This window comes from Choristoneura fumiferana, chromosome 15, assembly GCF_025370935.1.
Source record: "Choristoneura fumiferana chromosome 15, NRCan_CFum_1, whole genome shotgun sequence".
In the NCBI taxonomy this organism is placed as follows: domain Eukaryota; kingdom Metazoa; phylum Arthropoda; class Insecta; order Lepidoptera; family Tortricidae; genus Choristoneura; species Choristoneura fumiferana.
The window spans coordinates 2,003,636-2,017,099 of record NC_133486.1 but is presented as its reverse complement, the minus strand read 5'-3'; the positions used below and the strand labels follow the sequence as shown (position 1 = coordinate 2,017,099).

The 13,464-nt window shown below is 43.1% G+C and overlaps 1 protein-coding gene across 1 annotated transcript in view; it reads left to right on the top strand.

Annotated features, from left to right (window-relative positions):
* LOC141435557 (uncharacterized) overlaps positions 1–13,464 on the top strand; it is a gene marked incomplete in the record, with an annotated part of 117,491 nt that overhangs the window by 75,498 nt on the left and 28,529 nt on the right. Inside the window, 13 exon segments of the mRNA XM_074098271.1 lie at positions 90–229; positions 1,307–1,534; positions 2,585–2,720; positions 4,013–4,121; positions 4,893–5,108; positions 5,345–5,465; positions 5,909–6,099; positions 6,979–7,117; positions 7,611–7,809; positions 9,342–9,543; positions 10,918–11,115; positions 11,959–12,120; positions 13,082–13,193. Coding sequence (XP_073954372.1) covers positions 90–229; positions 1,307–1,534; positions 2,585–2,720; positions 4,013–4,121; positions 4,893–5,108; positions 5,345–5,465; positions 5,909–6,099; positions 6,979–7,117; positions 7,611–7,809; positions 9,342–9,543; positions 10,918–11,115; positions 11,959–12,120; positions 13,082–13,193 — 2,153 coding nt within the window.

The following is a 13,464-nucleotide window of genomic DNA, read 5'->3' as shown; positions in this document are numbered from 1 at the left end:
AGCCCTGCTGTATCATAAGTAGTTACTATACCATATTTTTAATTTATATTATATTATTATTTTTTATTTTTTCTATGTTTCTCTAACAGCGGACTTCTGCCGATCAATATACAAAGATATCATAAACATGTCTGGTGGAAAGATAGTATGGAGTTACATAAAGCCGTTGATCATGGGGAAAATACTTTACACCCCTTCCAACCCGGCAGTAGAGAAGATCATTCAACAGGTAAAATTTTCTTTTATTTCGACAAGTATTTTGAAGGTGGGTAGCAGCACTCTCTACGAACTCCAAACTCCAGCTCTGCGGTGTAGAAGTCAAGGGAAAACCACAACTCTATTTTCCCAAGAAAGCGTCATGATCACGTTCTGTCTCTGCCAAGAGTGTATAGTGTGTATTCGCCGAGAGCCGCAAACTGTATGACAGGCGTTGCTTGTCACCATGCGAACTGAATTTCGTGGTAGTAGGTAAGTACCAGTGGTACAGTCACCAGCATTAATATCTGCCACAGCGGAGCGTGCAAAAATATCTGACACGTCCTTCTGGCCCTAGAGATAGAGTCGTATCAGATATTTATGCACGCTTGTTGTGTCAGATATTGGTGCTGGTGACTGTACCAGGCAGTCAGTTCTTTTCAAACGCACAACCCGTCAAGCTTCAAGTATCTTTTGAGTGTCCGCGTGTTGTTTTCTGTTAATACAGTCAATAATTGTTTAAAATTCCAGTTTTTCCCTTAAAAATAAAAAGTAAGTCACATTTGTGGTGAGACTGCTGATTTTTTTGATCAATACACTATACTTCCTTACTTTATATATACGAGTAATAAAGTGTAGAGAGTATGGAGTAGGCAGAGATGTATGGAGTGGGCCACCGCTGCTGGCTTGTGCTAAAGCACCGACTTCAAGCTGATAGGAAACATTTTCTTATACTTATTAATTTTTTTATAGTAATAAAGTTACTATGCTTGGAGTTTCTTTGCGAAATTCGACGAAGAGTCGAAGAACTAAAGTCACCGACATAGCTGGAATAATATGCAAGTTGAAGTGGCAATGGGCGGGCCACATCGCTCGAAGAACAGATAACCGTTGGGGAGAAAAGTCCTCGAGTGGCGACCGCGAACCGGAAGACGAAGCGTTGGCAGGCCTCCCACCAGGTGGACTGACGACATCGTGAGAGTTGCGGGAAACCGATGAATGCAAGTGGCGAGTTGTCGTTCATTGTGGCTATTCTAAGGGGGAGACCTTTGCTTAGCAGTGGACGTTTTCCGGCTGATGATGATGATGATGAAGTTACTAAAAATTACAGGCGAACTCAACGTACGCCCACATGGGCAAGCTCGCTGGCCTCGTCCACTCGTTCGCTCACGCGTTCTCGTCAGTGGACCAACTGGCCCAGCACCGGGACGGCCTGGCGGTGCTGCGGAGACTGATCAGCTCGCCAGCGCTCAGCCAGCTGCGGGACAGCGTCGTCGGTGACGCCGCCGTGCCGGATGTCAATGTGGATGGACTGTTCGATGAATTTGGAGATTTGAAGGTATTTCGAACATAGCGTCCTGAGTCCTAACTTTTTCTTTCTTTAACAGCTTTGATGTTTTGGATATTATTTCAACATCCTTAAAATTTATTGAATCAGGCGTTACTTTGCGGATGTCCATATCAATGAACTGAAATAATTTCCTTGCTCACCCGCGACCTTACGATAGCTAAGCTTATGCAAAATATGCGTGTTCATGCAGTTCCTCCACCTCCACACTGTAAGAACACACACAAATCACACAAACCCATCTATCACCACCACCACACTACACAACAGAGTCTAACAACAGGTAGCATGGTGTACGGTTGTGTCACTCTGAAGATGAGCTCTGGTTGAGTTCGAAACGCGTCAGTGTAGTGTGGTGGTGGTGATAGATGGGTTTGTGTGATTTGTGTGTGTTCTTACAGTGTGGAGGTGGAGGAACTGCATGAACACGCATATTTTGCATTAGCTTAGCTATCGTAAGGTCGCGGTGAGCAAGGAAATTATTTCAGTTCATCCTTAAAATTATTTATTCAATGAACAATTTTTGCTTTATAAAGTACAGTACCTGGGCGACCGAGCGCCGCTCGGGCTAAGACTCGGTAACCAGCGTTTTCCCAGAGATAAGCCCAAGCTATATCGATTTTCCATCCCCGAAAACCGAAAAATGGTATGTAGACCAAATTTCATCAAAATCGTTGGAGCCGTTTCAGAGATCCCCGAAATATATAATACAAGAACTATTGCTCGTTAAGGTTTTAGATAGTTTCGGCCGTTATTCTTAGTGTTAATTTGTTCTTTATAAAGTACGCGAGGACTCACGAGGATAGATATTCGCACTTTCGCAGAATATCAGCGATTCCAATACGAAATTACATTTGAAATTGCCACGAGCTTTACGGCTAAGGAAAACATCGTGAAGAAAACTACACAAAACTCTTGTGTACTTATGTGTGAAGTTCCTAATTCGCACTGGGCTAGCGTGGGTACTACGGCCCAAGCCCGTATGGGACGTATATAGGCGGGGATTATAATGATGACGATATATTCCGGGCTTTGCTTCAGCATGTCGGCGACCTGCTCAAGAAGGGATCAGATCTACTCCGCTGCGTGAACATGGACCGCTTCCGAGCGATGCCGGATGAACACGAGCTCACACACGAAGCTGTTCGACTGACCAGGGTCAACGAATTCTCTGCAGGTAGTTAAAGCCAATGGAGTGGCGAGTTTTGTTCATTGTGACGTTCCAAGGGGGCCTTTGTTCTGCAGTGGAGGTCATCCGGCTGGTGAAGATGAGTAAACGCCTCAAGCAACCGTAGCGCCACGTAGTCATCAGAGAGAGAAACTCCCTACATCGCGCTATCGAAGTTTCTTCCAACTCCCAACTCTTACTTCAGACTTCGATTCCCAGGCATAACATCTGCTTGGAGGGCAATCTATGATATCCACGTCAGAGAGATCTACAATCTACATATTGTGGCTTCCCCCCATAGGAAGTTTACCTAATAATGAAAGTGGTCAGATCTAAGTAATCTCACTATCTTACTAATATTATAAATGCAAATTTTGTAAGTCTGTTTATTTGTTTGTTACTTCATCGCGTCTAAACCACTGACCCGATTTTTCGCCCCGGAAAAGGACATAGGGTAGTTTTTTTCGATCCCGGAGAAGGACATAGGGTAGTTTTTATCCCGGAGAATTGCATAGTTTTTGCGGGATAGCGATAAACGAATTCTGCGCGGATTGAGTCGTGGGTAACGGCTGGTATGACATTATTTTTTTCGTATCACAAAAGAAAGTCTATACCAAGGCGGTATGAGGGAAGCCATAATAGATCTCTCTGTTGTGGATGTCATAGATTGCCCTCTTGGCACATGCTAATGTCTGGGGATTGAAATCCGAAGTAAGAGTAGAATTTATTTATGCTCTGACTTAGGATACTTCGCATCAAATATAATCTTTAATATCACTTAAGAAAGAGATCGAAACTTCGCCAGTAGCTTGTACCATTAAAAGTTATGACATTACCATAAGTGTCTATTTACGTGATCACACCCTTGCCATCTGGCCATCAGGTTAGAGCCCTTTTTCAAAAAGGTTATTTCAATTCCTGTAATTCTTTCTCCTTTACTAATACGGTATTTGACAACTCCTTAATTTGCCATAGCTTAATATTATTTTGAAAATATGGATATACAGATAGTGTTTAGCGAAGAGAAAATTTAAATCGGTTGAAAATTGGATTTATAGTGCTTCTTTGAAAAATCTGTATACCTGTCTCTTTCTCAAACGCTTTTCTCTATGCAGCAAGTATTGTACTGGCGTGTGACGTCACATGCCAGTATGTCTTTCTCTGTCTAATCTTGAATTTCAAACCTGTATAACTTTGTTATTTGTAAAGGTAGCTTAAAAATTGTTTCTCTATTCGATAACAGGCATTGTGTAGTTTTAATTTATAAAACATATACATAATAGTCAAATACCGTCTTTCAGGTCTGGTGTTCATGAACGTTAAAGAGCAAGACGGGAATCCAATAAATGTGGAGTACACGATCCGTATGGACATAGAAAGTGTCCCGACTACAACCAGAATAAGAAATCAGTAAGTACGATTATACATGGTTTAAAGCGCCTTGCAGCTAGAATAGGGGATGATATTGGTAAGGTAGTGGGTTGGGATTGGAGGGAGAGAGCTGCAGATCCAGCTCCATGGCATACCATAGAAGAGGCCTATGTACAGCAATGAACTGACAATGGCTCATGATGATGATGATGTAGTAACTATAATAAATGCATGTGGTAAAGTAGTGACTGATGGCCGATGGGTCAGAAGGTTCTCTAATAGCGTCCGCGGACCAGGAGACGAGCTGTTGGTAGGCCTCCAACAAGATGGAGCGCCGACCTGGTTGAGATCACAGGATCGCGGTGGATGCGGAAAATACAAGACTGGTCTGAGTGGAGAGCCTTGGGGGAGGCCTATGTCCAGCAGCGGACGTCTTTTGGCTGACATGATGATGATGATGAAAATAGTGACGTTTCTCGCTGATTTTTGTGTTTTAGAAATGAGTATTAATATTCGATTTTTATGGCAAACAGACAAGTGGTAGCGTAGTGGTTTGTATGACATTTCACGTCTAGAACCGTGGGTTTAAGGACTCCCACCTGTGATCTTTTCGGAATTCATGTACGAAATTACATTTAAAAATTACCATGAGCAAAAGAACCTGCGAAAAAATTAAAGGTGTATGCGAAATTCCCAATACTGCAACAAGCCTTCTTATTCTGTGAGGAAGCCTGTGCCCTGATGTGACTCATATATAGAATAGGCCAAGATGATGGCAAACGTATAAAGTATGACATATTTCTCCATTAGATTCTGGACACCCGGTCCCGAAGACAGTTTCCTGGAGAACATGCGTTACTTCCGTGGCTTCGTTCAGATCCAAGACCTCGTGGACTCCGCCATCATTAAGCTGGCGAGGAATGCTTCGCACGTGAAGAAGAGAGACACTCAACCTACCGAACCAAAGGAGGATAAGTGGGCTATTTATACGCAGCAGACGCCCTACCCCTGCTATAGAAATGATTAGTAAGTAGAAATTATGTAACGTATTATGTATGTAACGCTTCGTTTACCTCGCCTCGCTCCGCTCAGCTGATTCCACCAGAGATGTGCTGTGCGAGAATAGGTAAATGAAGCGTTTCTATTGGTTCATGAAAAACACAATCCTCGCAAATCTCTGATGGAAACGCATCCTTATTCTGTGGTGTGACGACGTCTCACCTGTGCTGGTAAGGCGTTGTTGGTTCAACGTGTGTGTGCAGTTTCCAGGCGTCCCTGTACGAGTCGCAGGCGCTGGTCGTGGCGTTCTTCTTCTCGCTGCTGTTCACGGTGGCGTCCGCTGTCCGGTTCATCGTCGCCGACAAAGAGTCTGGAAACACCATGGTGCGTTATTTTTTAAACGGATAATAACAATAAATATTACGGGACTAAGGGCCTTATCACACTTGCGATTTGCAGACGAGATGAAAGCGAGGCGAGCGCGCGGCGAGTTCGCTATGAGTGCGTAACGTATTCGCCGTGAGCGCGTAACGATTTCGTCGCGAGCGCACAACGAATTCGCTGCGTACTCGTTACGCTCGCCTCGATTTCAACTCGCCCACAAGGCATTTTAATTTCCCCGCCAACACATTTATCCGGCAGCTGGCTCGTAGCATGTCTTATTATTGATGTTAGGTTGTACATCTGAAAGTGCTTAGTGGCTCGGCGCAACTTCAGACTTCAAAATTTTTACCCACTTAGAAAATCTAGGTGGGCAAAATCCTAGAAAATTCTTGTTCTAACCATGTCCAACCACGGCAGATTATTAAACAGCCCCTCTTCTCCAGCTAATGTCGGTGATGGGCGTGAACCTGGCCTGCACCACGCTGTCCTGGTTCATAGCGACCATGTTGGAGCTGGTGGTGACCGCCGCATGCGTGACAGTAGCCCTCACCGCCGGCGGCGTGCTCCCGCGAACGGATGTCACGCTGCTGTTCACGCTCATATGCGTCTTTGGATTCTCCGTGCTCATGTTCTGGTAAGACTCGTGATAAGTGTAAAAATGACGAAATAGAATCAATTAAAATTAACACAAATTGTACCAACTCCGCCGTAGCTTGGTACCGATTCGTCGAATTCTTGTTTCATGTTATCTTTCTGTTACCAAAATTTAAACGAATCTAAATATATCAAATATCTATAATAATAATCCGATGAAACAAGAAATCGGCGAAATAAGAATCTGATGAATTGAAACCTAATTATAGTGAGATGAAGATGACAAACTAACAAATGTCATGTCATCAAAAGCACTCGCATTGGGGTGACAGGGTGGTTGACTTACTCGTATTTTTTGCAGCTGTCAGAAACCGAATCACAAATAGATTTTATCCGTAAGGGTACCATAATAGGGTTGGCGGGGTAGCCATTGAAGCAGAAGTGCGAAATGGAGACGCTGAGATCTTGGCTTTTGCAGTAGGACATTGTAGAGCAGGGATTCCCAAACTATTTTTGGCAAGAGATCCGTTTTCCAAAAAGAAAATGATGCCTCAGACACCCAGCCAAATTAGGTACTTTAAAAATCCTAGCTCTAGATTTCTTTCTTATTGGTACAAAATACTAAATAAATACTGGGAAACCATTGAGAATCCCTGCTGTACAGATCGGTTCACAAGAGCTGGCAAACGAAAGTAATGTCACAGCTTTTGTGAATCGACCTGAAGCCGTATTGCCTATCGTTTCTGTCGCTCGCGATCGCAATCAAATGACAGTTTTCATGTGCGAAATCTGTCATTTGATCGCTATCGCGAGCATCAGAAACGTTAGGCAATACGGCCTCTCATCATCATCATCATATCATATCATAGGCTTTAATAAAACTCTGTCACTTTCTGTGTAACCGTTGTTCTGTCGACAGCTACATGGTATCGAAGCTGTTCACGGCAGCCAGCTCAGCGGCCGTGACGGCGGCGCTGGCGTATCTGGTCACCTTCATGCCCTTTGTGCTCATACTGTCGCTGGAGGCGCTGCTGTCGCTCACTGCCAGGATTTTTGCTGTGAGTGTACACCAAAATGTCATAGATACTCGATGTGCTATGCTAGGAGTTTCTTCGCGCGGTGGAATCCGGAATACGGAAATCGAAGAAATAGAGTTACCGATATAGCTCGAATATATGTCAATGTGTGTACATTAAGACGTGAGCGGGACCAACCCGGTTGGGTTATTGAATCAAGCGTTACTTTGCGATACTAAAAAACAATTAAGTACTTTTTGTATGTGTGTAATGCAATAAAAGTGCATGGTCACTCTACAATTCAAAGGCGAATTAGCTCATTGAAGTGGTGTTATGGCCGAAGAGTTATCAAATGGAGACCGTGGATCGGCAAGCGCAGCGTAGGACGTCCACCAACGAGATGGACGGATGACTTGGTTAAAGGGGGAGGCATATGTAACAGTGGACGTCCTACGGCTGATATGATGACGATGAGGGTAGGTCCTGCTCACTTCTCCGAACACAATATATGCCATAAAATGTTTTTTTTTTTCAGTGCTTATCAATGTCCACGGCTTTCTCATACGCGCTGCTCTACATAGCCCGGTTTGAAGCCATAGGGGTGGGCGCCCACTGGGCCGACGTGTGGGCCACGGAGGCCGGCGACGGCATGAGCATAGGCCTCACTGTCCTCATGATGCTGGTGGACGGCGTGCTTTATCTGGCGATCGGGAGTTTGGTGGATCAGTATTTTGGTAAGCCGTCATTATTATAATCTCAGCTTGTATACGTCCCAATGCAGGGCATGCCTCCTCTCTGCACCAGAGGGCTTGAGCCGTCGCGCGTTTTCACGCGGACCCATGCGTATTGCCATATCTTAATATTATTATGAAAATATAGATATACAGACAGTGTTCAACGAAGAGAAAACTTAAATCGGTTGAAAATTAGATATTTACAGTGTTTTTTGAAAAATCTATGTACCTGTCTCTTTCTCAAAGCTAATCTCTATGCAGCAAGTATGGCGGTACTGGCGTGTGACGTCACATGCCTGTATGTCTTTCTCTGTCTAATCTTGAATTTCAAACTCTTATAACTTTGTTATTTGTAAAGGTAGCTTAAAAATTGTTTTTCTATTCGATAACAGGCATTGTGTACTTTTAATTTATAAAACATATACAAAATAGTCAAATACCGTATTTCACACACAAACAATTGAATTGCATGTATGTGTAAGCAACATTTAATTAAGTAGTAATAAATATATGGGAACACTTTTTTTTATTTAACTAATACTCCCTGACTGGGGTCCCATTAAATAATTGAAAATTAGAAATGGACTTCAAAAGTTTAAGAAACACTGCTATAATATTCAGTCCTGTTGCACGCTGTGTATACGTATGACGATAATCAGCGGGCCTACCACGAAATTCGAAAATGGAAGTTTGTGTTGTTCCGTTCCTCTCACTCTCGTATTAAATAATATAAGCGACAGCGGGACAGCAAGATACGAAGTTCGAATTTGAACTACGTAGTACAGAGCCAGCCGGAAAGTGTACGCTGTTCTTATGTCATTACTGTCAATTGTAGATATTAATACGGATACACCCTGAAAAGATATAAAAAAGAATACAAAACTTCATTGCCTATGATTGAAAAAATTACAATACATTTCAGAATACTGACTAGCTTTTAAATTGGTTTTAAAGTTTCTAAATAAATAAATAAATATCACGGGACAATTCACACCAATTGACCTAGTCCCAAAGTAAGCTTAGCAAAGCTTGTGTTATGGGTACTAAGCAACGGATAAATAAAATTAAGTATATAGATAGATACATACTTAAATACATATTAAACACCCAAGACCCGAGAACAAAGTTAAACATTCGTATTTTTAAAAATACAAACTGAAATATAGATGCACAGAAAAACCAGAAAAATAAGACCAACACTGGGAATCGAACCCAGGTCTTCTTAGGTCAGGTTGGTCTTATTTTTCTGGTTTTTCTGTGCATCTATATTTCAGTTTGTATTTTCAATTTAGGTTTTACGGGATGACCGTAAAAGTAAAAATTTGGAATTGAAATTCTTCGTATTTTTCATACAAATATCTGCCCCGACAGGGAATCGAACCCGGGACCTCAAGCTTCGTAGTCAGGTTCTCTAACCAATAGGCCATCTGGTCGTCTGGTCGTCGTAAATAATTGTAACAAGTTAGACAAAACGCGTTATTCAAGGCCTCTGATGATATGACTCCTTTAAACGATCCAATCCAACTCCTTAGGCCTCAAGACCCTCAGCAGCAACATAACATACACGAGCACGTCCGGCGAGAAGGCCGGCGTCAGCATAGTGAACGTGACCAAGATATACGGCGTGCGCTCGCGCAGCCCCAAGCTGGCGCTCGACAACGTCTCTGTGGAACTGCACAAGGGACAGATCACGACGCTGCTGGGGCACAATGGCGCGGGAAAAACTACCCTCATGTGAGTTTAATAATTTCATCATCATCCCAGCCGGGTGACACTCTTTCCCTGCCCGAATATAACGACATGGAAATACCGGCCCTGTTTTTTGTGTACACGCTCATAGAAACTGACAGGAGCTTCTATGAGCGTGTACGCGAAAAACAGGGTCGGTATTTCCATCCCGGTATTTTTTTAAATAGGTAGGTAATTTATTGAATCAGTCGTACTCCGCGGAGGTCCATATCAATGATCTGAAACAATTTCCACTGAAACACACTGAAACAGTTCCTCCACCTCCACGCTGTCTCCATCACCACCATCACACTACACTAACGCGTTTCGAACTCAACCAGAGCTCATCTTCAGAGCAACACAACCGTACACCATGCAACCAGATGTTAGACTAACTTGGAGGAATTGCATGAACACGCACTTCTTGCATAAACGTAGCTATCAGAAGCTCGCGGTTGAGCAAAGTACCTTATTGTTTCAATTCATTGACTTCATTTTATAAGAAACAGATAATAAAAGACCTATGGAGCGCAGCATTTTAGGTGTTAAAGCACGGATCGACTCCAAAACACCACACTCTTGTTCACTGTCATGTTATTTGGAATAGTTGTTTTAAATGTAACGTCGATTCGCGCTGTCATCGTTCATTCGCCATTACCTCTCATATTTCGTTTTATAGATTTTTTTACCGTACAACGGCAAAACCTACTAGACACTGGCAAAATTGTCCTCCGATGGACAGAGCCATATTTTTCTAAAAAACCAACCAAATGTAACGTCAATGAAGACCATTGGTTCATGACAAACTTATTCCTCTCAAATCATCCTCACACATCTTTAAGCTTCGTTACCACCAGAGATGTGCGAGGATAGTTAGCGAGGAATGTGTTTTTCATGAACCAATAGAAACGCTTCATTTACCTCGCGTGGCCCCGCTCAGCTGTTTCCACCAGAGACGTGCTGTGCGGGGATAGGTCATGAAGCGTTTCTATTGGTTCATATGAAAAACGAATTCCTCGACTCATATCCTCACATATCTTTAGTGAAAACGCAGCCTTAGTGGTTTACAGGTGGTAGGACCTTGTGCAAGGTCCGCCCAGATTGTTACCACCATCTTGCTCGCTAAGTCTGCCGTGAAGCAGCAGTGCTTGCATTGTTGTGTTTCGGCGTGGAGAGTAAGACAGCCGGTGAAATTACTGGCACTTGAGGTATCCCATCTTAGGCCTCTAGGTTGGCAACGCATCTGCAATACCCCTGGTGTTGCAGATGTTTATGGGCGGTGGTGATCTTTTACCATCAGGAGACCTATTTGCTCGTTTGTCATCCAAAAAAAAACGCAGCCTAAACAGGTTCATTTTAACTTTGTTATTTTCTCCGCAGTAAGATCCTGACGGGCATGCTAAAGCCCACCAAAGGGCACGTGACCATCCGGTCGGAGCTGTCTTCCGGCACGAGGCTGGGCGTGTGCCCGCAACGCGACGTGCTGTTCCCTTCCCTGTCTGCCCGCGAACATATTACTCTGTACGCGCAACTAAAGACCGGGAAGAATCTGAGTGAAGTGCAGGATGAGGTGCAAAGGTTAGTTGAAGAGATTGTTGAATAATTCTAGCCCCATGGGAAGCTTTGGTGTGGCCAAAAACTCTTCTAATGAAAGGCATCAACCTAAGCAATCTTCGATTTCGTTATACATGCACGAGAAAACGATTCCTCGCAAGTCGGAGACACAACCAGCAGGTACTACTTTCCTATGTCTAGGACCCCTGACACACTGAAACTCAGAAAGTTTTACTTAGTTTACAAATAGAAAAAAAAACATTTTCTATAAAGCACCACATCTATATAAAAAAATAAATTCAAACGAAGTGACTCAACCCAATATAAGTTTTTGGTAAAAAATTTATTTTGATACAAGCTTTTTTTACTGACTGTACTTTTTGTTGACTGTACTTGCATTGTCACCCAAACAACATTTGCCTACCAAATTTCAAGTCGATGCCATTAACCGTTGAAGAGTTCTGTCCTGCGGAGATGATCCTAGCTGGACTACCAAGATGAAACTACTGGACTATTGTATAATCACGCAATTTACATAAGTATGCCAAATTTCAAGACACTCCGACTACTAAAAGTGAGTCAAATTTAACTTGCAAGATTTCACCCGCACATACATAGATACATTGCAAGTTAAATAAAAGCTTTTGAAAATAACAGAGCATAAATATTATATAACACAGCTGCGCAAATTCTCATCTTCTTCTCTTCTTCTTTTTCAAGCCTTTTCTATTCGCTACTGGATGTAACCCTCTCCTAATCTACTCCACTCCGTCCTAACTATTCTACGTCTTCCTCAGTACTCAGGTTATTCACTCGGCGTGTCACATGCCCTGCCCAGTTCCATTTCAACCCTTTCTTCCGTTCCAGCATGCTGAGCGTGCTCTCGCTGGGTCCGCACGCCGACCACCCCGCGTCAGCACTCTCTGGGGGGACCCGGCGACGTTTGTGCGTGGCGCTGGCCTTCGTAGGCCGCCCTGATTTGGTATCACTGGACGAGCCAGCCGCTGGTGTGGACCCCGCTGCCAGAAGGTAAGACAGTGTGAACCCCGCAAGGAGTTGAGATACAAGCTATCTTCCATTACAGCCATTCGCGTGTATTGGGTCGATTCCAGGGTAGCCAGTTGGTACTTTGCGTTGAAGCAGCGCACCATAATTTATGGTGGTTACTGGCTACCCTGAAATCGACCCAATACACGCGAATGGCTGCAAATTCTGGGACCCTAGTGAAAAAGGGGTTAAGTCTGCTGAAATTACACAGCTATTTTCTATTTTATGTGTAAAGGGGTTTAAGCCGAAATTTGCTGTTCAACTTCTGCAGAATTAACCCCTTTTTCACTAGGGCCCCAGCATTAAGCACAACGCTGCTTAACCTGCTGCCTACTCAATGCACACCATTTGCAGCATGCTAAGTGTGCTTTTACTTAGCGCGTGTACTGTCCACTCCGTGTCAGCAGTGTATGGTGGACCTGACGACGTTTGTTGCCCTTGTTTCGCGGACAGAAATTTGATAGAATTTCACACACACACACAAACATCACGCCTTTATTCCCAATATGGGGTAGGCAGAGCACACGAAACGTTACCGCTTGGGAGCCACTTTTAGCAATTTCAGGTTTTAAGTTGATTTAATTATTGGTTGATAGAATTTCGTTTCGTAAAAAAGGTTTCTTATGATATTTGGCCCTTATATTTTTATTTGGGATATTATTGTTACAACGACTATTTACTTGGACGAGAGAAATATATTTCACAGTAAAAATTTAATGAATTTTATAGTCACTTATATTCGATTCAACAAACGTGGATCGTGCTGCCAGAAGGTGAGATCACGAACTTGAGGTAGTAGTTTGTTGTTATTGATTTGAATTACGATATTTTTAAAGTAGTGACAATACTTGTCTATGGTCTTTGCTAAAGGTGATTTTTGTGTTATATAAAGCACCTAGCTGTTGCTATGTAGATTTTGGTACATTCACAATTTTTACCACAGGGACATTTGGGCGATGATTCTAAAGCTGAAGGAAGACAGGACGGTGCTCCTCACGACACATCACTTGGACGAGGCCGAGTTCCTGAGCGACCAACTCGTCATTATGCATAAGGTTCTAATATTTTACATTGGGCTTACATTATTTTTAGACTCTAATTAGAAAAAAACATCACGAAAGCTATGACAAGCACTTATATGAATGTCAAAAAAAATCTACCACCGGTTCGGAAAAACCTCTGTTGAGAAGAATCCAGCAAGAAACTCAATTCGATGGTATGTGGGTGTATGTGTGTGTCTAATTCCCAATCCACACTGGACATGCGTGATAACTACGATTCAAGCCCTCTCGCTCTGAGAGGAGGCCTGTGCCCAGCAGTGATGAT